Here is a 27807-nt window from a genome sequence, read left to right as displayed (position 1 = left end):
ATTTTAACTAACATTTGCTAGCCAATTCAAAATGAGTATTTCCAGTGGTCATGTTGTGGTCTTGTGTCAATCCAGTACTCTTGGCACGTCTTTATTGACAGTAAGCTAATATGTTTTACAGGGACATTGAGTCAACACAGTGAGTTGGTTGTTTGCAGATGAACCTCTTATCTAACAATGACCTGAGGACCTTGTTCAGATAAATATCCCACCGAGTCGAGCTACACTTCATTCTTCCAAAAAGACAAAACCACAACTGGTGGCAAAAGGCAACATGGCTCCATCACTTGTTTTAACAGCAGGAGGTCTCCTGTTACTTTTCTCCTTCTCATCAGCAGTAAGTCACTGAATTTCAATGTTTTCATCCGTGTACTTGAACACAGACATCAAATTCTTTTTTCTCTTTTTGCTGTGTAGCAAATCAGAGGAGACAACCTTGCATCATGCAACATGGGTGATGGCTTTGTAAGTATGATGTTACAAATAATAATGATGTAATCTTTGCCATGTAGATTGTAAGTCTTTGTATATATGGGCAAACTATTATAAATGTTGTATTTGAACTTCTTTTGTCTGTATTTAGGGGAAGTACTGTCCTACAACATGTGCAGTGACGGATTACATGCTGAAGTATTTCCCGGAGGTGGACAGGGATTTGGACGATTTGCAAGAGACACTTGAAACAATTGCCAATTTGACCCAAGGGGCCCAAGAAACTGTTGTCCACATGAAAGATTCTACTACGTCAGCTCAGAAGACCTCCCTGCCAGGTAACACGCTTCATCTGGTGTCATCTTCTTTAAGTAACTGATCGTTAATGTATTAAAAGTATTAAAGGACTGTGGGGAATGTTTCAAGATCAGCGCTGACACTGGCTTTTTATTTCAGATCCATACCACAGAAAATCATCGAATATGCTGGATGATGTTGTTCGGTTTGAAAAGACCATCATCGCACAGGAACAGCAAATATAGTAAGTCACCTTAGTATTACTTAAGTTATACAATCTAACATCAAACCTTAGTGCCAAGCTTCTTAAATGTAGAATCAGTAATTCGGAGATTGTTAATATTTGAACTCAACCAAAGCAAATACCCCCGTCAACATTTACCGTCCCTCTCGCTTCCACTGCCTTTCTCTTTATACATCTGTGGCCTTCCCCCTGTCATAGGCATAAGCACCAACGCCTCCTCTTGCTGATTTGCTGGAATATTTTCTGGTGGCTCTGTCCAAGTCAATACGTTTGTTGCACATTGACAAAGCCAGGGCTGGGCTTGCCTAATGCGCCAAAAATGTATTGGTTCAAAACAGCTGACTGCACCTTTTAGTATTCATACACTTTTTAAATCAAATAAATTGATGAGACAGCTATAGTTAAAAGTTACTTTGTAGATAAAAAATGTCTTCCACAACATATGCATAGTTTGTAAATCAAAATACATTGTTCTAGATTCAACACGTGACATCTTCTAAGAAAAAACTTAGAAAAGTGAAATGTGAAATCACAGAAGCAAAACTCAAACTAGTCAGAAATGGTAAACAAAGGTCATGTGATGGAAATCTGGTTAAATTATTGGTCATACAGTAACATGAGTTGTCTTGATGTGTGAAGTGTACTTGCCTACTCTTTCGTAAAAGTTTGTGGAAGAAGCACTAACTGTTTCTATTCCACTAATTAGCAGCTTGCTTGTTTTTTCTATTGTGTTTTCACCTCATACTAGTTCAAGAAAATGTTACAAACCAACAACCCCCCCTCCTCATCCCCCAGCCCTAAGAGACCACTGCATACTTTTTCTTTTGACACTTTTACCTACTTTTACTTCTCCAAGCCACCCACGCTTTCAGGTCAATGCACGCCAACCCTTCTCGCCCACACAGTTTGCACTCTGCACAGAGCATGGTGCAATTCTTTCGCCTATTGACACAGGAACTCAAACTCACTTCTAAAAAGAAAAAAAACACTTATTTTGATGTTATTTTCAAATGTGTTTAATTTGTTACTTTTGCTTCTAGTTTGTTTCTATTTTCTTATTCTTGTCGTATCTATTTTGTAAAAGACTGTACATTTGAGCTTCACTGTTTTTACTACATGAGTTTCTCAGGATAAAGCTCCTACATCTCATTTTCTCCCCTCTTTCTAGTGAACTTCAGAATTTAATTTCATCCAACGAGAGGAGAATGTCAGACTTGAAAAAGCTCTCTGTGCAGCTGCAGCAGAAATGCGCTGAGCCCTGCAAAGACTCAGTTGAAATCCAGCCCCTCACAGGATCAGGTAAAAAAATAAATCCATTGACCTTCAGACCTTCCCAGAAATTTCTCAATCATGCCTCATCTGAACGACATTTGTCCTTTTTCAGTGTTTAGTCAGAGAGTAAAATCATAAGGCAAATCAATGTAAAGTAAACAGATTTTTATTTCAAAGCGGTTATTTCTAAACCTTAAAATAAGTGTGGACATAATGCATAAGCATCAGGAAATAATATGTGTTTATTTTATCCTGTTTTATAGTCAATAAAACCACTCTAGACAGTCTTTTATGTCTTGCTGTGACCTTTGTTTGTTAAACCTTATTTTTTCTTCTTCACTTCGTTCATCAGACTGCCAGGATATTGCTAACAAAGGTGCCACCACCAGTGGGCTTTATTATGTGAAGCCAGCTACAGCCACTGAGCAGTTCCTGGTCTATTGTGAGATTGACAGCTTTGGACGTGGCTTCACAGTCATACAGAGGGTATGTTTCACTTGAGAAAATGTTGAGAAAAAACACTCTGTACTGCCTTCATCTGGCCCTGCATGATTCCCAGAGTCTTCTCTCAGAGAACTACAACTACGTAATACTCAGTAAAACAACCTTCCAGTCCTGATAGCAAACAACTGATAAGCGACCGTATGAAAATGATTAGGGTTGGATGGGGGCGCTAAACCCTTATGTTGTCATCTTTGAAAGTGTCAGGCCTTACCCAATGTAATTAAAACATTGTTTGACTTGTTTGAAATGATACCCTCCCCCCAATATCTCAAAATGATATGAAAGAAATGAGTTGCTAATTCATCTTGACTCAAAAAGCCAAAGCATTCAATTGCACGGCAGGGATAGACTGAGGACGGTTGCAACACTTTTTGCATTTCTCTCAGTAACTCTGAGTCAGGACAACTACATTTGTATATATTAAACGTACATCTCTTTGCTAAATACCCATTACATTTAAAGATGATTACATATGACCTATCGTATCATCATATGACACTGAGGACTTTTTTGTCCACAGAGACGCGATGGCAGTGTGGACTTCAAAAAGGACTGGGTCCAATACAAGGAGGGCTTCGGATATCTCTCACCAGACGACACCACAGAGTTCTGGCTCGGTCTCGAGAAGATGCATCTTCTGACGGCCACTACAATCATGCCGACTGTGCTGAGGATAGAGCTTGTTGACTGGGAAGGCAACAAAAAGTATGTATACACATGATAACGGATTACATAAGAGGAGAGCAAAGGGACTCACTGAAAAGCAAACATGACCCTGATAGTTTGTTTTTCCTTTAAAGAACGAAAAAAATGACTCAGCGGAAGTTAACAAAAACTAACAATAATCAATCCTTCTCCAGGTATGCCGATTACACCATGTTCAAAGTTAATCCCGAGATCGACATGTACCGTCTTACATACGGTTACTACTTTGGCGGTGATGCTGGAGATGCTTTTGGTGGCTTTGACTTTGGTGATGATCCCAGTGACAAGTTCTACACCTCTCACAATGGCATGCAGTTCAGTTCCATCGACAAGGACAATGACAAGTACGACGGCAACTGTGCTAAGCAGGACGGCTCCGGCTGGTGGATGAACAGATGTCATGCTGCACATTTGAATGGCAAATACTACCAGGGTAAGACAACAGGGCCAGAATCTTTAATTGGTGTTCATTTAAATTATCTGTTAAGATGTTAAAGGTTTTATTGATATATTTTATCAACAACTATCCTCCACATAACGATATCCAAGCACATGTATTCATATTAAAGGTCCACACTAAGCTGTCTGTGTTTTATTCTATAGGTGGCAGCTACACAGAAAAGGATGCAGGTGAATTTGGCTTCGACAACGGCATTATCTGGGTCACATGGCACAGCCGCTGGTACTCCCTGAAAGAGACCACCATGAAGATCATCCCCCTCAGTCGCATCACAGCAGGAGGTGGACAGCAGGCTGGGGTGAAACAGTTTGGCGGGCTTGAAGGTTAAAAAGAAGACTAACATGGTTGTGGTCTGTTTTTTGCTTTAGTTAAGGTGTTCAGCACCAAATCACTAAATTAAATTAAATGCCTCCACGATAAAAATTCTGACTTTATGATGTGTAATGCGTGCATGTTGCAGAATTGTGACGTTCACATTTTCCTTTCAGTCTCTGGGTTGTTTTGAGATTACGGTCAATACTTCTTTGGAGATTTTTAGTTTGGACTAAATTGCTGCAATCTTGGAAACACTACCTAATAAATATGGCATGCAGATCTTTTGTAAAGAATTTGCAGATGGGAAAAAAGCATTTTGTAAAAACAAACACTAAAATAAGATGTATCTGAAATTGAATTGACTCTGCAAAAGTTTAAATATGTTGTCATAGTACAACAAATATACACCTGTCTGTACAATAAAACCTTCCTTAAATGTAAAGAATGTGTCCACTTCTTTTTCATATGCTGTGTAATATATTATACACCACTACATCAGTGTTTATTAATAATTAATTTATAATTATAATTATAAAACCTTCGCAAATGTAGTAAGAAGCTATGGTTTTGATTAGATTAAGCTTCAGAAGTTTGCTATCTGATCACTCACTTACGTTTTCAGAACGCACAGTCACAGTCTTCAAGACAACACACACACACACACACACACACACACACACACACATAATTATAAGAAGATACAGCAGTGTATTTGCTTTTTTCAAAATAACAGGTTTTTGATTAGTGAGTGATCTGGCTATAGAAGACCTTTTAGGCAAATGAAATTCCAGGTTTAAAAAAAAAGCATGGCTAAAATCGATCAACAACAAAACACAATCCATCTGTAGCCCATTGTCTCCAGTAAATGAATAATTGAAAAATATTGACCAAAGCAGCGACTCTATGGGCACTTCTAACACGCACTTGGAAACATTCCAACATACATTTCAGAAGTAATTCAATCATTTAAACTAAAGTGCTCTTTATAAGGTCACTTCCCGATAGTTGAATAGTGAACTTTACTAAAAGGTTGAGGTACTTGTTATCTACTGAAAGATACCAGCCTTACTACTGTTTTAAATAGGCAGCTTGTTACCGCAAGTCTTTTAAAGGGAAGGTTTTTTTAGTTGGCTGGTTGCTGCCAAATTAAATTGTCCCAAATTGTTATTTGTTTCCACGTTTGGACAGTTTACTTTGTATTGTGCAATGTTACTTGTCCCGATGAATCACAACCTTCACCTCAACAACGACATGTGGAGTCCAAACTCCATTTGGCTAGTTGTAGATGATCTTGCCAAATACCAAATGCCCATGTATGGCCTAATGTAGGTAACAGTCTTTTGTACCCCTCAGTATTTAAAGTCCCAAAGTCAATAAGTGTTTTTGTGATATTTCTCACAATAATCACAGTAAATCTTGGAATTTACATTCCAAAAAATGGCCACCTACACCATTTGCAACAACTAGGTAAACTGTTGAGGCATGAAATGATTAGATAGCAATTACTTCATGTGCTTCAGGTAACTAAACTGGCTTGTGAACACTGAGAGTAACCTTCATTGTATCAATATATACACCATAATTATGAGTAAAAACACTAAACCTAAAGTGGTGTAAAGTAATATATTTACTCAAGTACTGTACTGGGACTTGTATTTTACTTGAGTATTTCAATTTGTTTCTACTTTGTACTTCTACAATTCAGAGGTAAATGTAGTACTTTTACTCCACTACAATGATTTAATACCTTTATTTTGATTAATGATGGTAAATATAATCAAGTCACTTAAATGCATACATAATTATAATCAAGACATATAATATATATTATTCTAAAATGGACCAATCTGCACAATGATTACTTTTACTTTTGGTACTTTAACCCATAAGAACCCACCGTGACACAAATGTCACATGACATTTAAATGTTCTGGGAAGTTCCTGCAGCTTTAGCCTTTATTTTATCTCATGAAGTCCCTAATTGACCCACACTGAACAGTCTGGTGGGCCGTGGGCCAGGTCATGTGATTTTGTGTTCCCATAACAACATGTTCAATATGTCCATGGGCCAAGCTAACACATGTGACAGAACTAGCTACATTTCAAGCTTGTTTTTTGTTGCTAAAGGTAAGATTCAAGCCATTTAAGAATTATAATGCTTACATAACATGTCCTTTATTACATTTAACATGTTTTGGAAAAAAAATCTTGATCATATTGATATGAAACAAATAAGATAAATATCGCTGTGACATTAATGTCACATAGGGACATTAACTTTAACATTTCTCAGAAAATCTTGAGTTGCACATATGCACAATTAGAAATATTATTATGATCTGCTCAGTTCATTTAGTTGATTCAATTATATTTAGTTAATATTCTATACTTTTCAGTTCAGAGAATGTTGAAACAAATTTAAACCAAAAAAATCATCCTCATGAATTAAGTTATGAATGAGCTTTACTTTAACGCCCAATGTGACATATATATCACTTTTCAGATCTTTGACACTATAGGGGGGTTACTTGTCAGAAATGTGTTATATGTGTCTAAATTATGTTCTCCATAATTTCCCCAAAAGTAGAAATGTGTCCGGGTTCTTCTTATTTAAGTATACTTTGATGCCAACACTTTTCTACTTTTACTTGAGTAACATTTTGATTGCAGGACTTTTTCTTTTAACACAGTATTCCTACACTCAGGTACTTGTACTTTTACTTAAGTACACAATCTGAGTGCTCCTTCCACCTCTGGAATACATTAACCTGTGCAAAATGGAGGTAGGAGTTGTTCATTTAGTTGTTTTACAGAATTGCTTTGACCTGCACCTCCTGGCCGCTAGGTGGCGATGATGAACCCCTCAACTCTGTTGTTGTTGTTTACTTCCGGGTTATACGATCGTCGGCTTGTGGCGGTGCTCATGTTTTCAGGATTGTAATATATGTTTTGAGTGCGACCAAACAAAACTCCATTAAAAAGTAACTTTATCGTCTGTGGTGTTTTCTCCGTGTTGATATCTCAACCATGGCCGAGGTAAGAAGAGCTTCTAAGTCTTTTCGAGGCTTTTTCTTTATGTCCCGCTCAGAAGCTACAGAACATTACATTGTTGGACCAGGCTAATTGCTGGATAGCATTACGTTTACTATACGATGTCATGTCTATATAACCTATATTCAGGGTTGGAGTGATTTATAAATGTGGCTTGTTTGTATTGGTTGAATATTATTGTATTAAATATAACTATTGTATTATACAGGATGTCCAGAAGCACTCAGTCCACACGCTGGTCTTCAGATCTCTCAAAAGGACTCATGATATGTTTGTGTCCGACCATGCGAAATCCATCGCACAGGATGAAGAAAGGTTTGTATTTTCTTTGTTTGTACAATTACATTTGAGCATTTATGACTCCTTTAAAACTCCACTTCTTAAACTCAAGGTTTTGCTTGATACTGAAGACGTTTGGCTTTATCTAAATGGTACAAACCTGATTAAAAGTGACCTGTAATGTTAAATTAGACATGATTACAGAGAAAATGATGAGATAAATTGCACTTATTTCTGCTTTAATGATTATAATAAATGATATATAAATCTTTAGGCTAGTACTTTTATAATGTATATTTTCAAGGCAGAGAAATGTTTCCATTCTCCCTTTTAAAAAAAAAAATGCTATATAGGATATATGTACTAAATTCAGCCCAGATGTTTTGTTTGTTATAAATAAGGATATTTCTCCAATATTAATATATTTGATCGCTATTATAATTAATTGCGTGTAGAATATAGTGTCGGGGGTCAGTATGAATATATAGTGAGACGGCTGTATCATAATAAGTATTTTTCTGTGTGATGATGGGTTCTCCTGTATTTCATTCACTGGATTAACCAACAGCAATCACTTGATTTGTTTTATATATATATATCATTATAATATTAAGTTGAATACCATACCATGAGAGGAGATGTGATATATATTGCTCTCTCCTGGGGAGATAAATAAATTGTTCAAAGCAACGAACTGCATATTGTTTGTTGTATGTATGTTTATGTATGTAAACATCAGAACAAAATTATGCTTATTTGCCAAGTATAGTTAGCAAGTGAATGCTTTTGAAGGACTAAATGATGCATCCCTGTCTACTGTGTTTGCAGCCAGAAGATGAAGATGTCTGTGAAACTGAAAGCAGATTACAATGCAGTTTTGCACATGCCTGTCCTGAAGGAGGGCAAAGACAGAGTGTCCCTTCTTGCTGGCAGTATGCTGGGCAACCAGAGCTACACACAGCCAGGTGAGGACGAAGCAAGCACTGTATATTACCCTCAGTGGATTATGGAGAAATCCATGCATACATTTATTTTCTTGACCCCTGAATTCCCAGTATTTAAAATCCCCTAATTTGTTTCAGGGGATGATCCAGAATACCTGATCACCGGGACACATGCCTATCCCTCTGGACCTGGTAAATACGATGGTTTTAATTTAACCAAGCTGTAATGGTAATACATCCTTACCATGAACATCATCAGCAATATTTGTGTATCTAATACAAGTGTTTTATTGTTCAATAGGAGTGGCCTTGACTGCTGACACAAAGATCCACAGGAATCCAAGTGAGGGAGGAATCAACTCCTTGGCGCTCGTTTTGCCACCTTCACAAGCCAGGTACACCTTTTATTTTATTTATCCTATACTGTGAATAATCTGGATTGGTAGCATTTTGCATAAACACTCAAGATCCTGAACACGTGGAGAACTTTTTCAGGATTTTTAAACAACTTATTGATATAAATTAACAATATTTTTGTGTCGTTATTGAATTTCCAGGCAGGACATCAGCCGCACCGCTTCCAGTGTTGGTGACATCCATCGACACACAGGAGGAGGAGAGAGATCTCACCCTCAGTCTTCTTCTGTGGTAGGTCACACTGTTTCCTCTTGATCAGATATCTTGATTGTTTACCCGTGCTCTAAAATCACAGAGAAAAAAGCTGATCTGATAATGAATTCATGTATTTATTTCAGTCTCTCTTGGACGGAGGTGGCACCAGAAATGCGATGGCGAGGAAGGCGCCCACCATGCCCAAACCACAGTGGCATCCCCCATGGAAACTGTTTCGGGTACATACAAATAATCTAAGCTTTAATTTCCCTCTTTATTTGTATATGTAATGCCAAAGCGGGGCATCTGGGATGTTTCTTCTGTGTGATTTTTAAATGTCGTATGTTTGATCTGGTAGGTCATCAGTGGTCACCTCGGCTGGGTGAGATCCATCGCCGTGGAGCCGGGGAATGAGTGGTTTGTCACAGGCTCTGCTGATAGAACCATAAAGGTGAGTAAAGTTGAAAATTACTTTCATTTTCCATTTCACTTATTGTCTTTTATTAATTAGCATGTGAACATTTTTCATAAATATGGTTTAACAAGAAGTTTTTTTTTTTTTTCAAAGATTCAAAGGTTTTATTGTCATATGCTCAAAGCTACAGTGTAGAAATGGCAATGGAATTCTTCTGACCTGAGCTCCTCCAACATGCTTTTGATGTATAATAACTAACAATACATTAAATTATAACATGAACGATGCTCTGTGACCTTGGTTACAGCAATTTAACATAGAAGCGTCTCCAGAGCCTTCAACCACATGTTATGGTCTTTATCAGCAAATTGATATTGGCTCAGTTGTCATGAAGTTATCTCAGTTGGGTCACAGGTTGGTAACTGAGATATCCTAATCATGCTGATAACTCAAGAGTAATGTGGCTAAATGAAAATAGGATGTCTGTGAACCTTTAATCAAATCTCTATAAATCTATCTTAGTGACCCTGAATGGTTAATTGCGACCATATTATATTCTTTGTTGTTTACAGCCAGATACCATCGGTTTTCCATTGGAACCGCACGCAATATCAAAAGCGCTTTTTTCAGTATCTTCTTAAACATAATACCCTTATATTTACTTAAATGCTGTTTGTTCTTGACAGATCTGGGACCTGGCCAGTGGGAAACTGAAGCTCTCCCTGACGGGACACATCAGCACGGTGCGCGGCGTGGCGGTCAGCAACCGCAGCCCCTACCTGTTCTCCTGTGGAGAAGACAAGCAGGTCAAGTGTTGGGATCTGGAGTACAACAAGGTCATCAGGCACTACCACGGCCACCTTAGTGCTGTCTATGATATCGACCTTCATCCAACTATTGATGTGCTGGTGACGTGCAGCAGAGACGCCACAGCAAGGGTAAGCTGCTACTTTGCATTCTCACTGTTAAATGGATAATTGATCACAAAATCATATGATTGGTAGTCGACTGAGTTTTACCTAGTCGAGTCCAGCCCTATTTAAAGAGAGTGTTCACCGCAACTTTAAAAATACACATATCATTCATAGGCTCTCCTGAACTCAGCTGAACAAGTTTACAGCTCAGTTGCCACCGGTTCATGATTTCTAACTTTTCACTAGTCACATATTTTAATTCATTTATATTCCCTCTGCCCTGTTACTGTGTTATAAACCGTAAGTATAGAAAAGGCACGTGGATTTGGGTGTGAACTGAATTCCAGTTTCTCAATGTTTATGCTAAGCATCCTTTATGTTCTGTTTCATGTGTTGATTAACCCTCTGTGATTTGTGTTCAGCTCTTTATATGTTGTGCTTTCAAGCATGAACAACTTCTAGCTATCAGATATCTGCATCTGTCACCTTATGCCTATACAGCACATTTCAAACAATAGGACAATAGTTAAATGGGGAACACAATACCCCTTCTGTACTTTCACTTGGTGTTGATGTACTTTTAACTGGCGTGCACCCTTCCTCTCACTGTGTAAGTAATACGTACATTAAAGAGATTTGATTTATTCCCTGTCCATGCAGGTTTGGGACATCAGGAGTAAAGCCAATGTGCACACCCTGACCGGACACACCAACACTGTGGCCACAGTGAAATGTCAGGCTGCAGAGCCACAAATCATCACTGGTAAATACATTTTTTTTTTAACCCAAAATGACCTAACAAGTTATCAAAGTCGTACCTGATTGTTTGGCCCTCCGCTAACCACTGATTATCATCTTGCAGGCAGTCACGATTCAACCATCCGGCTGTGGGACTTGATCGCTGGAAAAACCAGAGCGACTCTGACAAACCACAAGAAGTCTGTCCGAACTCTGGCAATGCACCCCAGGCAGTAAGTTACCTTACCAATAACATATTCTGTTTAAGTGTTAAGCATCACTGTTGATAAACGTTAGCTGGTTTGCGCTTTTTAGGATTAGTTGCCTGGGTTTTGTATCATTACATTTAATAAATCTAAATTGCTCAAACTAAAACAATTCTAGTTTAAAAGAAAAAGAGTTTGCAATATCCTCAACATATGGTCACCTTACTTCCTGTGTCCTACAGATATACTTTTGCCTCTGGTTCTGCTGACAACATCAAGCAGTGGATGTTCCCCGATGGAAGCTTCATCCAGAACCTGTCGGGCCACAACGCCATCATCAACACTATGGCTGTCAACTCCGATGGCGTGTTGGTGTCTGGAGGTATTCAATTCAAGCTAAACTATCACTTGTTTTTTCTGCAGTAATGTTTAACTCATGTAATAGATTATTATTTCTTAGTTGTGTTGATTCTGTCGCAGAATTCTGATAAATGTGCATGTTTTTGTTCTTTGTAGCCGACAATGGAACCATCCACATGTGGGATTGGAGGACAGGCTATAACTTCCAGAGGATTCACGCCGCTGTGCAGCCCGGCTCTCTGGACAGCGAGTCTGGCATCTTCGCTTGCAAGTTCGATAACTCGGAGAGCCGGCTGATCACTGCCGAGGCTGACAAGACCATTAAAGTATACAAGGAAGACGACACCGCTGTAAGTTATACCATCATATTTAAAATGTGTATTTTAATTGGCTCTGAAGCAGTAGATAGAAAATATGACTGCTCTTTTTTCTTTCTTACAGACAGAGGAAACCCATCCCATCAACTGGAAACCAGAAATCCTCAAGAGGAAGAGATTCTAATAATTTTTTATTTGTTTCTTTTGTCACAGTGATGTTTAATTGTATTTCTACCAATCCTCCAGTTGTAGATACACCCATCAAGTTTGTCTCTCTACTTGTGTTTCTTAACAACTTATGTGTCATGGACAGAAGTGCCCACATTGTCCTGTTTTATTCTAAAAACCATTTGCAGTCTTCATTGTAAAATGTGAGTCCGGTAAAGTGGCCATTTTGGACTGCCAGGAACATCCCAGACTGTTTGTTCTTGACGATGACGGCTCTCTGATGGCTCTGGTCCGTCTGGTCCACCAACATCAGCCACTCTTCTCTCTCAGAGGGGCTGACCTCAGAGTGGGCCTGGTTCCTGCTGGGGTCGAATCCTGCAGAGCGACAAACCAAAACGCGTTGAATAATTGTTTGGAGGAAAAATAAAATTGTATTGACTCAATTTTCCAGTTGTACAGACTTGGAAACAAGCCTTTTTTTCAGTTCGCAATGTGAAGTTTTATTTCTTCCTTTATTAAAAAGAGCATTTTTCACATAATTGCTGTTTGTTTTGTTTTGATTTGTGTACTTACCCAGGTATCTGTTGGTGACAACGTTCCTGTAGTATTTACAGCCGTTGCCTTTAATCTCCAGCCAGTAACAATGCTCTCCAGCTTTCTCACTGAGCTCCACTGTGATCCTGCTGCTGACAGTCGGCTCGATTATCTCACCTGTGAAATCATGTCGCAGCAAAAGAGATGGCCAAAAATACACAAGTGTTCGTAGGATTTTACACAGTTTGGTTTAAATGTGCAGGGCTCGGATTGCTATTCAGATAACCCTAACCCAAATACAAGTAATACATTTCCTGTCCAACAGTTAGAACATTAAAAACGTGTTAACAATGTCCCAGTTATTCCTAGACATGTCATGCACTTGTTGGAACTCCTTCTGTCATGTGTTCAGTGTCTCAAACAGGATGGCAACTTTGGAAGGATTTTCCAGAAACATTGACTCCAAAGAAACCATTTTTCTTTTAAACCCATACCTGAATCATGGATGTAGAGCTTTGAGAGAGCATGGCGAAACCCTCTCCCTGGTTTCTTTTTCAGGCGGGGTTTTGATGGTTCAGGCTGATCCACCACCTCTCCCTGAGGTTCTTCAACTGCCAGGAGGTGTCCCACGTTAAACATGATCTCCTCCTCCAGAGAGCTGAGACACATCTCAAAGTGCTCCTCATCCTTCTCTGCATTTCTAGAACGACAACACAGATGTAGGTAACTAAAATATCTAAGAGCTCAGACGTTCATGTTGAATCGTACGATCCAATCTCTATAATAGACTTTATTTGACCAAGAATGTTCCTAAATACATTTCCTTTAATCATTTGAGTGTCTGACATTGTCTCCCTGTCTGTTTGAAAGGCCTCCTCACCTGAAGTCCACCCACAGCAGGCCTGCAGTGATCAGCCCCAGCCACTCGCTCGCCTCCCAGTTGTTGGTCAGCATGACGGGCACGATGCTGACCTCCCTGCTGTCTGCGTAGTTGAGCTCTTTCTTACAGCTGCGGGACGTCTGGTAAGCTGGAGACATGAAGGGACAAATCACCACAGCCTCCTCCACACCTGCAGCCATCCTGAAAGCACACACACACAAGACAAAATGTATTCTGATTGATCTAATTCATTCATTTAATTAATCCCATTAATTCAGATTTCTCTGTACTCACGAGTCGTTTATATTTCCCGTCACCCCTCCTTCGATATCCAACCACACTGGCAGACCATCATCTTTGAGGCGGTCATAAATCTTTTTCACCAGAGCCTGGTCATCCCACTGGTAGGAGAGCATGATATGAGAAGGCATTTTTCCTAAAAATCTGAGAAAACACTTCTATCGAAAGCTTCTGTGTTGGAGTTTGTGGAGTTGCTGAACAAACTGACCCAGACAAAGGGAGCCTCAGTAACTATGCTGCTTGTTTACTCGGGTATACAGCTCAGGTTACATCTGTTGCTTGGCAACTTTGCTTGCAAGCACCATGGGAGGCTGTGTGATGGATACTCTGCCCTGCAGGACCAATGGGAGCTGCAACATCATTATCAAGGGGCTGATAGAGCTATGTGTCTAAATAATTAACATTAAATGCCTCATAAAATGTATTATTTTTTTGAAATAATATTGAATACAATGTGTCTTTTTCCAAAGGGTATTTTCTCAGGGTATTTTGAAATACTTTAGAAAACATTTTGACTCAGATACTGTTATAGGGACAGAGCTTTTCCACATTTAAGGTTAATTAAGGCTTTATTATAATTATAAATGTATATAATTTATGACAATTTATTTTATATAATTTTTGAATGACTTAATTCGATGTTGTATGCAAACCTGTCAAATATATTGTGCAAACTGTTCTCAATCTTTTCGCACATTTTGTATTTAGGGCATCAATTTCTTTTTAAAGATACAAATGTTTGGACACATGCAAAACATTATTTTAAAGGATCATAGACAGCTAGACACTTTTTCATGAGTATCATTTCAGACGCTTAACATGTTACTAAATTATTCGAGCCCATAATTGGCAAAATAACTTTATCAAACTCAGGGTTGTTTGTTTGACTGTATTTTAAAGGGTGTTGCAGTTAAACATTTCAGTGCTCTGCCTGCGGTTCTTGTTTCTGCCGTTGGAGGGAGCCATCCTAAAGCTAAATGGACATCAGCCAAAAAATGAACCTCGTCGAACTCAATTTATATTTGATTTATTCTAAACACTTCTCCAAAAGCATGCGGGCCGAATCACAGATTGTATTAACTTTCTGACAACAGTTCTCTCCATGAGTTGTTTCCCCTACTTTGCACACCTTGATCTTCGACTGGTCAACTATTGACTATGGTACCTTTCAGCACGCGGCACTAATCTCCCGGTCTAATTAAATCTTAAGCAATCCGCGCACAGATGGAGGCGATCAGCGCGAGACGTGGGCAGGAGGTGTGTTCAGTGCGCACAGTGGATACTCTGTGGCCACTCGGTGCCATGATGTGTGAGAAGCCCTGGGGGATTTGCGCTCCTAGATGTGTGGATATCTCTTCTTCAAATTCAAGCAAAAAAGCTGCTCGAATATTGTGATGGAGAATGACTGCTGGCTGTTTTCCTGTGCTCAAAAATGCAAGGTGCGTTTACCTGATTTATTTTTGGAGAGGTGCTCTGAAATGTGATGGAAGAGTTTGACTTGGACACTGAAATATGTAACGTTGCTTAAAGTTCAAAACCATGTGGAAAGGAGCAATGGGTTGCAAAAAAGCCTCACCGTCGCTACTCTGGACCCTCGTGCTGTCGCTGCTTTGCGCGCGGTCGCTCGGGCAGGTGTTCAACCTGACGCTCTCTGTTAAAGAGGGCTTGCCTGCTAAAACCATCGTTGGAGATCTGGGAGCGGGGTTAAGCAGGCCAAGCACCGGATTCTTCATCTCAGAGAGCAGAGACTCTTATGTGTTCAGAGACTTGGAAATAGACGCAGACACGGGGATCATCTCCACAGCTGTGATCCTGGACAGAGAGAGCAGAGATAAGTATGAGTTTGTGGCAGCCACCCTGACAGGGGAGATGATCAAAGTGATACTAGAGGTTACAGATGTGAACGACCATTCCCCTGTGTTTCCCTCAGAGGAGGTAAACTTAGAAATATCAGAACTGAGCCCCCCTGGGAGTCAATTTCAGCTTGAAGTAGCTAAAGATGGGGATGAGGGTGAGTTTGGTATCCAGGGATACAGGATCACAGAGACTGAGATGGGGGAGTTATTCCACCTGGAGTATCGCAGTGGATCTGAGAGCCACCCGAGCCTGGATCTCATCCTCACCAGCAAACTAGACAGGGAAACTCAGGAGCTATACTCCCTCACCATCGAGGCCTTTGATGGTGGCATCCCAACCAGGACGGGGAATCTTCATGTGAACATCCACGTCCTGGATGAGAACGACAACCCTCCCGTGTTCAACCAGACTGAATACCACGCCTCTCTGCCAGAGGATGCCCCGCTGAGGTCCTCTGTGTGTCAGGTCCACGCCACTGACCTCGACATGGGCAACAACGGCGTAATCATTTATGAGATCAACAGGCGGCAGAGTGACCCAAATGAGGTTTTCTCTATCAACCAAATCACCGGGGTGGTGTATCTCAACAAGCCGCTTGATTATGAGACTAAGGCTTTCCATGAGTTGATCATCAGCGCGCGAGATAACGGGGCTCAGCCTGAGCACAGCAGCACTTTTGTGGGTGTGAAGGTGCTTAATGTCAACGATAACAGTCCCACCATCAGCGTGCTGTTCCTCAGCGAGACAGGAGATGCATTGGTTTCAGAGGCAGCAGCGATTGGAGACTACATTGCCAGGATTTCGGTATCAGACTCCGACTTTAAGGAGGAGAGGGTCACCGTCACGCTCGAGGAGGATGATGGGAAGTTCACCCTGAAGCAGACTGATGACTTCCTGTATGCTTTGTGTGTCAACTCGGAGCTCGACAGGGAGCAAAAGGATCTGTATGAGTTGAAAGTGGTAGCATCAGATTTTGGGAGCCCACCTCTGAGCAGTGAGATTCTCCTCCTCCTGCGGGTCATCGACACCAATGATTGCCCCCCAGTTTTTGAGAAAGATGTTTACATGATTGATATTTCTGAGGACGCACCACAGGGGAGTTCCCTCATCCAGATGCGAGCACAAGACGCAGATGAGGGGGTCAACTCAGATGTTAGATACTCCATCCTTAAGTCCAACCAGGACAGCCTGTTCAGCATCCACCCAGACTCGGGCCTGGTCACAACAGCTGCAGCTCTGGACAGAGAGACACAGATGGAGGTTTGGTTCCTGGTGGTGGCGACTGATGGAGGAGACCCGGCTCTGTCATCCACAGCTACAGTCACTGTGCTGGTGGAGGACGTCAACGACAACGAGCCTGTGTTCCTGCAGCAGCTGTACAACGTGTCCATACCCGAGCACAGTGACGTCGGGAGTTGCTTCTTACAAGTATGTTGCAAAATATTTAGCACAAAGCACACAAAATCTTCCCACTTCCCAGTTAGGGGTAACTTGCCATGCAAATAGTTTTGTTTAATAGTCCAGCTTTTGAGATATCTGACCCTAAAATGCCTTCCACACCAGTAGAGGTTTAATGGGGTTAATGTGTAGGTCTCTATTAGTTAGAACTTTATGTAATACAAAGCTGACAGGAAATGAAGATGGAGAGAGAGGAAATTACATTCAACAAAAGTTTGACTGGGGACACGAAATTACATGGTGAGTGTCTTAAACACCATCAGAGTGCCTTTTACCCAATAACATTAAATTGATCAAAATGTAGTTTTTGTTGGTCAGAGCAATGCAACATTAAATGTATCTTTATTGACACTGTGTTTCCAAGAAACATTATCCAAGTATACAGAATATTCCTGTGAAAAGATGATGCTGTTGAGTGTTCAAAATGTAATGTTTCTATGTTGTGAGCTCCCCAAAATCCCATTCACTTGTTACTGGCATCTTATTTTTTGTTAAACGTAACCTATTATGCAAAATCCACTTTTTCATGTCTTTTATACATAAACATGTGTCCCCTCTGTGTAAAGACATTCTGAACGTTTCAGGAAAAAAGATTTGCTCACTTTTTGTCCTGATCCATTTATATAAAAACCTGTCTGAAAATGAGCTGATCAGATTTTGGCCACTTTGTGATGTCATAACGATTTTTTGGCTTGTGTAACCATTAGCCAATCACCAACCAAGGTAACCCCCCCCACCTTATCACCTGAATCTCCTCCTAGAGCACTATTGTGTTCTTTTTAACCAAATATCTCTCAGAGGGGCGTGGGGAGTGGCTCCTTATTTTCATCTAAAGTAACAGACAGAGAATCAGCACTTTTGAAACAGGGCTGAAACAGAGGGGATTATGGGATGCTGCAATGGATGATCTGTTTGGTATTTGGAGCCAAACACTTCAGAGACATGTTTTGTATATACCGGAGACCTATAATATATTGATGAAAAACAGTATAATAGGGGACCTTTAAGTGAAGTTATTCACAACCTGAGGCTCGGGACCCCCGTATTAAAATGATTGGAAACCAGAAAAAAGAGATTGTTCTGTTTCAAAAACAGAAATACTACTCAGGCGAGTTCATCATGTCCTTTTCAGGCTTATAAGCCATATAAAATAAAGAATGCATTTCAGAAGAGGCAGGGAGTATTCAGACAAACATGATTCATTAGACAGAAAAGCAAGCTAAAAGTTATAGCTCTAAATATACATGTATTTTTCTTATGTTTTTCTTGATAAGGACACAAGTAGACGTTGTTTATTCTAAAGGGTAATTTGACAAAAAACTTTGGAGCCACAAGATAACTTGAACCTTTCTTATATATCGTATAACAACTAGATTTTGAGATTATAGTGAAATCCAGAGTAGTTCAACATCTTATTGTCTCTGTCTCATAAGACAGATGCAGCCTTCACTGTATGCACAAAGACATCAGTGTTGCTCCTAAACACACGCACACGCACACACACATGCACACACACATGCACACACACACATGCACACACACACATGCACACACACACATGCACACACACAGCCCTTTTTCCAGATGACCACTGTGACTTTGATGTGATGATGACAGATGTGATGCCTGGTACCACACTCTTGCAGCCTGGCACAAGCTGAAGCCCATAACAAAAGAAGCCTTATTGACCAATGAGTTTCTATAAACATGACAGATATTTTGCACTCAATCCGATTAAATAGGAACTATAGGAATAGGAAAATCATTAAGGATATTTCACTGTTACAGTGGATCTTTAATGAAAGAGCTAAGACTAAAAAACAAGTCAAAGAAGTGAGAGATAAACAGTGAAAGCAACTTGGGCTCCTTTCATAATCAATTTAAGATAATTATTTAATTTCAGTTTCACTATTTCGTTTTTTTAAATCTCAAAACATAGTGACAAATTACCCAGCAGTCTGAAACACAACAATCACTTTTTTTATAATAAAACAAAACAGGGCAAAAGCTGTATCTTCAACTTTGAGGAGTCAATTGGCTTTCTTTACTTTATCCTTTGTTTACCAAAGTAACCCTGCAAACGTATCCATTACAAAGGCCCATGTGAGATTGTTCTAATTTAACCATACAGAAGTTGTTAGTGGTTTGGTTCTGTATGTGTTGGAGTTCAAATACTTACTGCTTGTACTATAACTGTGTAGCCAACACAACTACAAACAGAAATCCAAGATTTTAAAATAGTTTTCTTGGCAGACATAAAGAGCTGTAAAGGCAGTTCAAACTCTTTCAAGGAGTGTATCGAATCAGACCTTGATCCATGGGCCATGACTGTAAAACTTCCTCTGATCAGAGTTCATAAACTCCGCGATGATATCATCTTTATGGCAGGAAAGCGAGCGCTGTAACTGTAAAATGTGTCTCTTGTCACGGCACAGTGAGACATGAAAGGCTCTCTGTTGGATCGGAGGCGTGTCTTTTACTCCGCAGTTTGGCCGGCTCTTCTTATTCCCGTCAGTTACAATCTTCACCCTTTGATAGTGGGGATTTCTTTATGCTTTTATTATGTTGACCTTCTTTGGCAGAACATGAAAATAATAATGATGCACGGATACTACAGAGGTTAAAGCTAAACATTGACTAATAACTGACAGTGTGGCGCTACCATTCATGACAGATATGTAGCAACAAATTACAACCTATTTGAAAAAACTGCAATCTTTATACTGGGAATAGCATATATACTGTATATAAATATATTTGAATGGAAGAATTGGCCTGTGAGACTGCGTCTTTGTACGTAGCAGATATAGCTGCTTCAAGTATTTGCGTACAAATGTTCATAAAGTTACAAAACTTGTATCTATTCACTGAGTAAGGCCCTGAAATACAGACACACGCTCACAAATTCCATATCCCTTTTAATACACATACTACATGCTATATTTTTTCGTGGTACTTCAAATGTTATTTACATTGTTTCAGTGGCATTAACGTAACTATTTTATTTATTTTTATTTAGCCTTTATTTATACAGGTGTAAAATCTCATTGAGACACAAGGTCTCATTTGCAAGAGAGACCTGTCAACTATGTTTCTTTACTTCTTCAAGGTTGTCGCCACAGATGCAGACAGCCCTGAGTTTGGCTCACTGCTCTACTCTCTGTCTGACGGATTTGACATGCAGGACAAACATCCTCTCTTCAAAATCCACCCACAGACCGGAGAGCTGTGCGTCTCTCAGGATATTGATCGAGACTCGGGGCATACGGTCCATGACATTCTGATTAAAGCTGAAGATCCAGTGAGTGTATAAATAATTATATTTGACATACTGTGTTAAAGCCTCATCTCATAATTTATAACCTGCACTGTAATCATAACAAAATTGTGTCCTTTTACTCACAAACTACATAAAACTTTTGTTCTCTCTACTTTTTCAAATGTCAGGGAGGCCTGAGCGCCCAAACCTACGTGCACATCGAGGTGGAAGACCTGAATGATAACGCTCCGGTGTTTAACCCTGACGAGTACACCATGAGCATCAGCAGCCATGCTCAGCCCGGCACAGAAATCCTCAACGTGGTCGCTACTGACCGAGATTCTGGAAGTTTTGGACAGGTCACCTACGATATCCTACCTGGAGACATGTCCAGTTTGTTCGCACTGGACAAACAATCAGGTAGGCAGGCATTCGAATACTCAGACTTGTTAGTGTGTTAATTGTTTTGTACAAAAAAAGAGAGATGTCGGGTTTCAGTTAGAGAGTAAAAAGAAAAGGTGCAAACAGAGCAGAATATCAAGATAAAATGAAGTGTTTACCCTGCTAGTGATTCATAAATGTGTAGTGCCTTCCAGATAATTGTGTGGGCCAAGTCATTTTCTTTCTTCAGTGTTTTTATTTTATCTTTGACTTTGTTTAATTTGTTAGTTTTCTCTAAATTGTGGTTTGTTTTCAGAAGTGTTTTACTTCAGTGCTGTCATACAAATGGCACTTCACCAGTCAACGAGCCTGTCATGATGCAAATCAAAACCCTGCTCACAGTATTATCAGAAAGTAACTCAACAGTTACATATCATTATGGTTTTTAATGAGCTAGTCACGCTTCAATTACGTTTTTTCATTGGTTTTGATTAAGACTTCTCACTTACTAATGAAGTTGTGTGGCTGGCAGTCCCAGTGTTTTGGGATAAACAACAACCTTCTTTGTGTAAATCCCGATGAGATGATTGCGCTCAGCAGGGGTTGCTAAAGCTTTAGATCCCCATGTGGCAGAATGTAACGCTGAATTTGCACTCAATTTAGTACTGAATTAAATATTTTAAATCAAATGTTTTTGTTTCAAAATCAAAGGATTTTAAAGGAGTTCTACATGCACATGAGTGCTAAATACAATATGAGCAGTACTGTTTATTGTCTGAGATCATATTATGTAATGGGTTGTAAGGTAAATTCAGTTGACAACAATTAGTAAAAATACCTGAATGTGCGTCGTAAATATGTTTTTTGTGTTCTAGTTGTGCAGCATAGATTTTCTTGAGCTTTTTTAATCTAAATTGTGGTCACAGCTGTCTACAATGAGATTTATTTTAGTGAACAGACAGGATGGTTTTCTTTTCAATTAATTAATTAACCATGTGCTCTATAATTCCCAGAGCCCGATGTGATGCATTCAAATAGTTATTTTTGAAAACCAAAAGTCCAAAATCACTAAATTGGCATGAAAGCATTTGAAATAGCGGATTGAACCAAAGAAAAAGTGGCATTCATGTTTGAAAAACATTTGACATGTTCAAAGGCTAAAAGTATTCAATCATCTAATTTTGGAAATAATCTTAATTCAAATTTAACCTATTTAAATTCAGAAAAATAAATAATGAGACAATTGAATTTAGTGCTGTTTTTTAAACAAAGCAAAAAGCCATCCTTGTGAATGACTGTTTGACCTGACTGTTATCATTTTCTGTGCCTGCAGGGATGCTCCTCCTGACCTCCACCCTGACCCACCTGGGTGCAGCCAGTGTGAAGCTCTCCATATCAGCGCGGGATGGGGGGGGCTTGACCTCTGTCCGGCCTGCAGAGGTCACCATCAACGTTTTACGCAGCGCTCAGGCTCCAGCCGTGTTCCAGAGGTCGCGCTACACCTTCTCAGTGCCTGAGGACGCTCCACCCGAGACTCCTGTGGGGACGGTGGAGGCCGTAAACCCAGCAGGTGAGGGCATATCTAAAATGAAGGATTACCTGATTTTACTATTATTAGTGAAGAAAAAACAACAGCAAATGATGAATCCCAGGAAGGTTCTGGTGATAGAAGAGTCTTTTCCTATGTATTTCGAGGAATAATTCATGTTTATTTGTAATGGACATTAGAGATTATTATAATGTCTAAAACTGTGAGTTATTTTGAATTTAGAAATATGGCGTGTGTGTTCATGATTGTGGTCAATTTTGGCAACAGGTGCTTAAGGTAAAAAGCCTTACTAACGGTGTCTGACAGGGGGAAACGAGCTATAACAGACCTAAACACATTAGGAAAAACACAAATGTTCCAAAACAAATGCAAATGGTGACATTTCTTCACCAACACATGCTGCAAATAAAAAAAAACTGCAAGTAAGAAAACTAAATGTACTAATTAAAAAATGTCTGCAACATTGGACATGGCAGAAACAGTATTTAACAGGATTTGTCAGACAAAGGATTGTGACAAAGACAATTGAGCGATCATTGTCATTGTTCAAATCTCCTTCCAGACATTAGAAGGCAAGCTGTGAAGATTAATCTGTAATCCTCATTAGCCACATGTTCACATGATAAGGGTCAAAGACAAAGGTACAATACATGTATTATTGTTCTTAAAGGTCAAAGATAATCCTGAAATAACTATAGGAAATGAGTGTAGGATTAATGGTAACTATAAATATGTATATTAAAAATAAATACATTATTTGTTTTGTGAGAGTTTATTTGATGTATTTGAAGGTTTAAGAGAGTAATGTTTTATATATTATGAATTAAAGTAGGATCTTGATTAAAGGAGTTGCAGCAGTTAGTATTTAGTATTTTTCTACAGTAACTTAAACTAGAGTCTCCTCTCTCTGGAGAGTTTCCCGACACCCCAGTTTACAGGATTATCTCCTTATAGTCCTCGTGTTAGGCACCTCCACACCTCTTAGCCTTCAGCAGCTAAACCTCTCCACCTCTCGGACAGTCATTTAAGGTTGTCCATTAACAGATTAGCGCTGCAACTTAAAGTGGAAACAGCAGAATGTGTTTGACAGAAGTCGAGGAGCGCTAAGCTCTCAGCTTGTTTCAGTGGTTTGATAGTTACTGTTCGAGACAAACACACACTTGGAGGGGATTAATGCGATCTTCTGAGCTGTACTGTAATTAATGTTTGTTGCTTACTGTGTATGTGTTGTGATAATCCTTTACTATATTGGACATAAAAATGAGTATACTAATTTAAAGTTGCAGTATATATATATTGCATATATATATATATATATATATCATTCTTTATTTTCTTAATGAACTATGTTAATTCATAATATAAAAATGTCCTTCTACCCTTTTTTTGTATCTCACTTTTTCCTTTACCTTAACTCTCAAATAACCCTCCCATAACTGTTTTCATTGCGCCATCCTTTAACTATAAGTGACTTAAAATGTTGCTTTCTTTGTCTCTTATCTGTTGATCTTAGCTTTTACGATTGTAAAATCTAAATGTAGCACTACTTTAGTATAGTTTGTTTACCCACATATAAAAACATATCAAATAACATATCTTTGCACCTTTTTCCTCAACTTATGATCAGCAATCAGCAATACAAATAAGTATTAGATATTGTATCCAGATGTTGTATTGCTGGGAGCAATAAAAGATGAAAAATCAATGTACGTCCATTGGTTTGAGGAGGATTCAGAACCGCTTAAAGTAATGCTGGGACATTTTAATGTCAGTTTATAATAATAACTCTTTGTCTTCACAGACTCCGAATCCGTCTCCTACCGGATCTCCTCTGGAGACCCTCAGGGTTTGTTCTCCGTTCACCCGAAGTCGGGCCTGATCAGCAACATCAGACCTCTGGACCACGAGGTGCAGCCGTACGCTCTGCTGGTCCTTCAGTCCTTCACCGACACCTCTCCAGTCTACAGCACCACTCAGGTCAACATCACCATAGCTGACATCAACGACAACGCTCCTGTTTTCCCCAAACTGGGCGACAGCATCACAGTGTCTCAGAACACACGCCCAGGGACAGTGCTATTCATCGCTCATGCACACGACTACGACAGCGGGGCCAATGGGAGGGTGCAGTATCACCTGAAGAGTTCCAGAAACAGCACATTTGTTGTTGACCGAAACCTGGGGACAGTTACATTAAACCAGAGTTTAAAGGTGGATTATGAGCCGAGGTACAGCCTGGAAATCATGGCTAAAGATCAAGGAGAACCATATCTGAGCTCTTCTCTGACCCTCACGGTAAATGTGGACCGCACCGCTGCTGAAGACAGCCTCGCCTTCGAGACACTAGTCTACCAGGTGGAGATAGGTGAGGGCTACAGGAAAGACTCGAGGGTCATCCAGGTGAGAGCGCACCGCAGCCGGGGGGCTCACATGTCCAACTCAGGCCTCACATACTCCTTGGAGGGAGAAGCCGGATTTCCTCCTGCTCCGTTTCGAGTTCACCCAAACACCGGATGGCTGTATCTCTCCCAGAGTCTGGACTATGAGACAGAATCCATGTTTCGTTTCCGAGTGCTGGCCAGCGGCCCGGAGGCCTCGCTGGGGAACATGACGGCCACAGCCACAGTGACCGTGCTGGTGCTGGACATCAACGACAACCCCCCGGTGTTCAGCAGCGAGGTCTACTACTTCACTGTGTCCGAGGGGCCGTCGCCTCAAGGCCTGGTGGGAACCGTCAAGGCCCTGGATAAGGATTCTGGGAAAAACGCTCAGCTGTCCTACATCCTGCTCACAGATGGGAAGTTCTTCCGCATCAACGCTAAAACAGGTAAAAAGATTCAGAATAATATCATCATTTTGAGGGGAAGGTTAGACGTACTTTATTGTTCCCAAATTGTGATTTTTTTTCATACATCTGCATGTTAATGAGGCATTGCACATTAGTTAAAAAATACAATGTAAAAATGTACATATTAACAGTAGAAAGATATATATCTATAGAGTATCCTTAAGATAAACAGTATACAAAATACAGAATGGGTTAAAATAAACTATAATAGACCCACCAACTACTAAAGAATATATACAGTACACGTGTGCAAAATAGTTGCAGTTGTTTTTTTCAATTACAAATGTTAATTCAAATCCAATGTGTGAGTACATTTTATACATATTGTCCAGGGTTATTGAAAGGGAAAACAGAGGGAAATCTTGTTAAAAATCAAGAAGCTAAAGAAATGATGATGCTGGAAGTTTTCTGCTAGCCAGAGGTGAGATTTCCTGTATCCGAAATCCTTCCTGCCAACCGTAACAGCCCTCTGCTTACCTGTGCAGCCATCCTCACCTTCATGTTCCCTTCCAGGTGAGATTATCAACTGGGTGGCGTTGGACCGGGAGCAGCACAGCCAGCACAGTCTGAAGGTGATGGTGACCGATCAGGGCCATCCTCGCTTCAACGCCACCGCCACCGCTCACATCCTGGTCACTGACACCAACGACAACACGCCACAGTTCACACACCTGCCCGCCAACAAGGAGCTCAATGTTCAGGTAAACCTGTTATAATCTTACCTGTATGTTGTCCTATTCCTATCCTATAAGAAGCATTCAAAGTTGATGTACTAAAGGAAAGACTAATTCAATAAATCATATTATTCAAATTTAAGATTGAGAATGACATTTTTTCGTATTTTCTTATGGTGTTGATGTGATAAATTATGAGGACAGAAAAACAGCCCTAATTTTCAGATGATATAACTTCCATGCGTCACCATAGTGATATAAAACATCTGAATATGCATAAGCATTACTTGCTACAAAGCAGGAAAGAAGTCCTAACCAGAGATATGTGTACATCTTTTAAATGTGCAGTGTTATTGATATGTTTTTTAATAATACATGCTGCTCTCTTTAAGCAGATATGGGCTGGGCTACCTGCAGGATCCTTGGTGACGAACATGTTTGCCAAAGATTTAGATGCAGGAGAAAATGGAACAGTCACCTTCTCAATGGTCTCAGGTAAGACATGTACATCATTGTTATGCACTTCTACAGTATTATTGATGAGTTCCTGAGTATCATCGTCCTGTGTTTCTCTCAGCTGATTCAGAGGATGAGGGTTTCGAACACTTTGAGATCGACAGTGAAAGTGGAGACATCAGAACAACAGAGTTTTTTACCGATAACACCAAACCGTACTACACTCTGAGAGTCAGTGCCAAGGACAGCGGAGCCTCATCTCTGGAGGACACTGCAGTCGTTCATATACAGGTACGATCATCCCTCCACTTTATGCTGTCAGTGGCTTGATATATATTCTATACCTGTATGACAATTATATGGCTTACAATTTTATAAATGGCCGTAGTATCGATGCCCTTTTAACAGTCTGCCTTTCTCTGTTTTCAAAAACAACATATTGAAGTTTGTTCAGTTCCAGTAAAGGAAACGGTCATCAGTTTCTGCCTCAGTCGTAGAACTGATATATACATTTTAGTTATTTGTTATGCTTGTCTCTTCTCAAGCATGTTCATAAAGTCACCACTCTCTGCTTGTATCCTGTGATTGTGACTTTAAAATGATAACAATCCCATTGTAGTTTGCGCAGGGACATTAAATACCCCAAGGTCCTAAATGCGTTCATTTAGGAAATAATATGATTTAAAAAATATAATTTCATCCAAAATTATCTATTTAAATCAAAACAAAAGTAATTATACTAAACTGGACTCCACCCTTTGCATGATATATGCTCTCCACACTTTTACAAATGTACAGACCCAAAATGTACAATTTTATGATTTTTCATAAGAAAAAACAAATGTCTAAGTTGCCCATGTTTGGCACCAGGGGGAGACATTTATTATCATTTCAAAGAGGCTTTATATCAAAGTCTTAATTTAAAGGGGACCTATCATGCAAAATGCACTTGTGTGCGTCTTTTCTACATGAATATGTGTCCCCGGTGTTCCAGGGAACTCACCAAGTGTCAGAAAACACAACCCTCTCTATTTTCCTCCATACCCAAATCTCTAAAAAAGGGGCTGCAACGGATCTGATAAAAACTGATCCAGATTTGAACACTGTCCTGACGTCAGGACGGTGGCGCTACGGCTATTGGGCCAACTCCACCAATCAGGAGGAGACAGCCACGGCCATTGCCGTTCGAAAGCGCTGGAGACGCTGTAGTACATATGCCACGCCAGTAGATGGTGCTGTTCTCACAGAATCTGCCCTTGCAAAAACAGAGCTAAAAGATGTCAAATTGAGCAAAATGAGGCATGGCTAAAATGCATGATCTGTTTTGTATTTTGAAGAAAAAAAAAGTATAAATATGCCTTATATAGGTATGGTCCTA

General features: G+C 39.8%; 4 protein-coding genes across 4 annotated transcripts in view; 3 read left to right on the top strand and 1 right to left on the bottom strand.

The window, feature by feature from the left end:
- Nucleotides 1-179: 179 nt before the first annotated feature.
- On the top strand, nt 180-4671 carry fgg (fibrinogen gamma chain). Its single transcript, XM_034129236.1, has 9 exons — nt 180-337; nt 418-465; nt 584-770; nt 889-973; nt 2142-2272; nt 2598-2731; nt 3270-3454; nt 3610-3887; nt 4058-4671. The coding sequence occupies exons 1-9, from the start codon at nt 275-277 to the stop codon at nt 4240-4242; spliced, it is 1296 nt and encodes a 431-aa protein (XP_033985127.1). The 5' UTR covers nt 180-274; the 3' UTR covers nt 4243-4671.
- A 2438-nt stretch (nt 4672-7109) lies between these two features.
- Nucleotides 7110-12772, top strand: plrg1 (pleiotropic regulator 1). Its single transcript, XM_034129234.1, has 14 exons — nt 7110-7265; nt 7489-7595; nt 8388-8524; nt 8642-8695; nt 8805-8898; nt 9061-9151; nt 9259-9354; nt 9474-9566; nt 10217-10468; nt 11105-11207; nt 11307-11415; nt 11631-11770; nt 11905-12098; nt 12190-12772. The coding sequence occupies exons 1-14, from the start codon at nt 7257-7259 to the stop codon at nt 12247-12249; spliced, it is 1539 nt and encodes a 512-aa protein (XP_033985125.1). The 5' UTR covers nt 7110-7256; the 3' UTR covers nt 12250-12772.
- Nucleotides 12400-13721, bottom strand: LOC117481945. Its single transcript, XM_034129887.1, has 4 exons — nt 13648-13721; nt 13262-13467; nt 12807-12944; nt 12400-12608 (listed from the first exon to the last, which is right to left on the bottom strand). The coding sequence occupies exons 1-4, from the start codon at nt 13719-13721 to the stop codon at nt 12400-12402; spliced, it is 627 nt and encodes a 208-aa protein (XP_033985778.1).
- A 1531-nt stretch (nt 13722-15252) lies between these two features.
- Nucleotides 15253-27807, top strand: part of dchs2 (dachsous cadherin-related 2) — a 30575-nt gene continuing 18020 nt past the window's right edge. The window contains exons 1-8 of the mRNA XM_034129231.1: nt 15253-17232; nt 20372-20563; nt 20710-20941; nt 22236-22472; nt 24253-25278; nt 25813-26000; nt 26369-26468; nt 26551-26720. Coding sequence (XP_033985122.1) covers nt 15487-17232; nt 20372-20563; nt 20710-20941; nt 22236-22472; nt 24253-25278; nt 25813-26000; nt 26369-26468; nt 26551-26720 — 3891 coding nt within the window. The 5' untranslated portion in view covers nt 15253-15486. The remainder of the gene's footprint in view (nt 17233-20371; nt 20564-20709; nt 20942-22235; nt 22473-24252; nt 25279-25812; nt 26001-26368; nt 26469-26550; nt 26721-27807) is intronic.

The sequence above is a fragment of the Trematomus bernacchii genome, unplaced genomic scaffold (genome assembly GCF_902827165.1).
Source record: "Trematomus bernacchii unplaced genomic scaffold, fTreBer1.1, whole genome shotgun sequence".
Lineage (NCBI taxonomy): Eukaryota > Metazoa > Chordata > Actinopteri > Perciformes > Nototheniidae > Trematomus > Trematomus bernacchii.
The sequence above is the reverse complement of the archived record's forward strand: the minus strand, read 5'-3'. Positions and strand labels throughout refer to the sequence as shown.

Excerpts from the sequence above, each read along its gene's own strand:
- LOC117481945 (XM_034129887.1), bottom strand. The coding sequence starts at position 13,721 with ATGCTGACCAACAACTGGGAGGCGAGCGAGTGGCTGGGGCTGATCACT. Across the intron at positions 13,468-13,647 it reads CTGCTGTGGGTGGACTTCAG|AAATGCAGAGAAGGATGAGG; the intron begins GTGAGGAGGCCT and ends TTGTCGTTCTAG. Across the intron at positions 12,945-13,261 it reads GCTCTACATCCATGATTCAG|GTGAGATAATCGAGCCGACT; the intron begins GTATGGGTTTAA and ends ATGATTTCACAG.
- plrg1 (XM_034129234.1), top strand. Across the intron at positions 11,416-11,630 it reads CTGGCAATGCACCCCAGGCA|ATATACTTTTGCCTCTGGTT; the intron begins GTAAGTTACCTT and ends TGTGTCCTACAG. Across the intron at positions 12,099-12,189 it reads ACAAGGAAGACGACACCGCT|ACAGAGGAAACCCATCCCAT; the intron begins GTAAGTTATACC and ends TCTTTCTTACAG.
- fgg (XM_034129236.1), top strand. The coding sequence starts at position 275 with ATGGCTCCATCACTTGTTTTAACAGCAGGAGGTCTCCTGTTACTTTTC. Across the intron at positions 974-2,141 it reads GCACAGGAACAGCAAATATA|TGAACTTCAGAATTTAATTT; the intron begins GTAAGTCACCTT and ends CCCTCTTTCTAG. Across the intron at positions 3,455-3,609 it reads GACTGGGAAGGCAACAAAAA|GTATGCCGATTACACCATGT; the intron begins GTATGTATACAC and ends ATCCTTCTCCAG.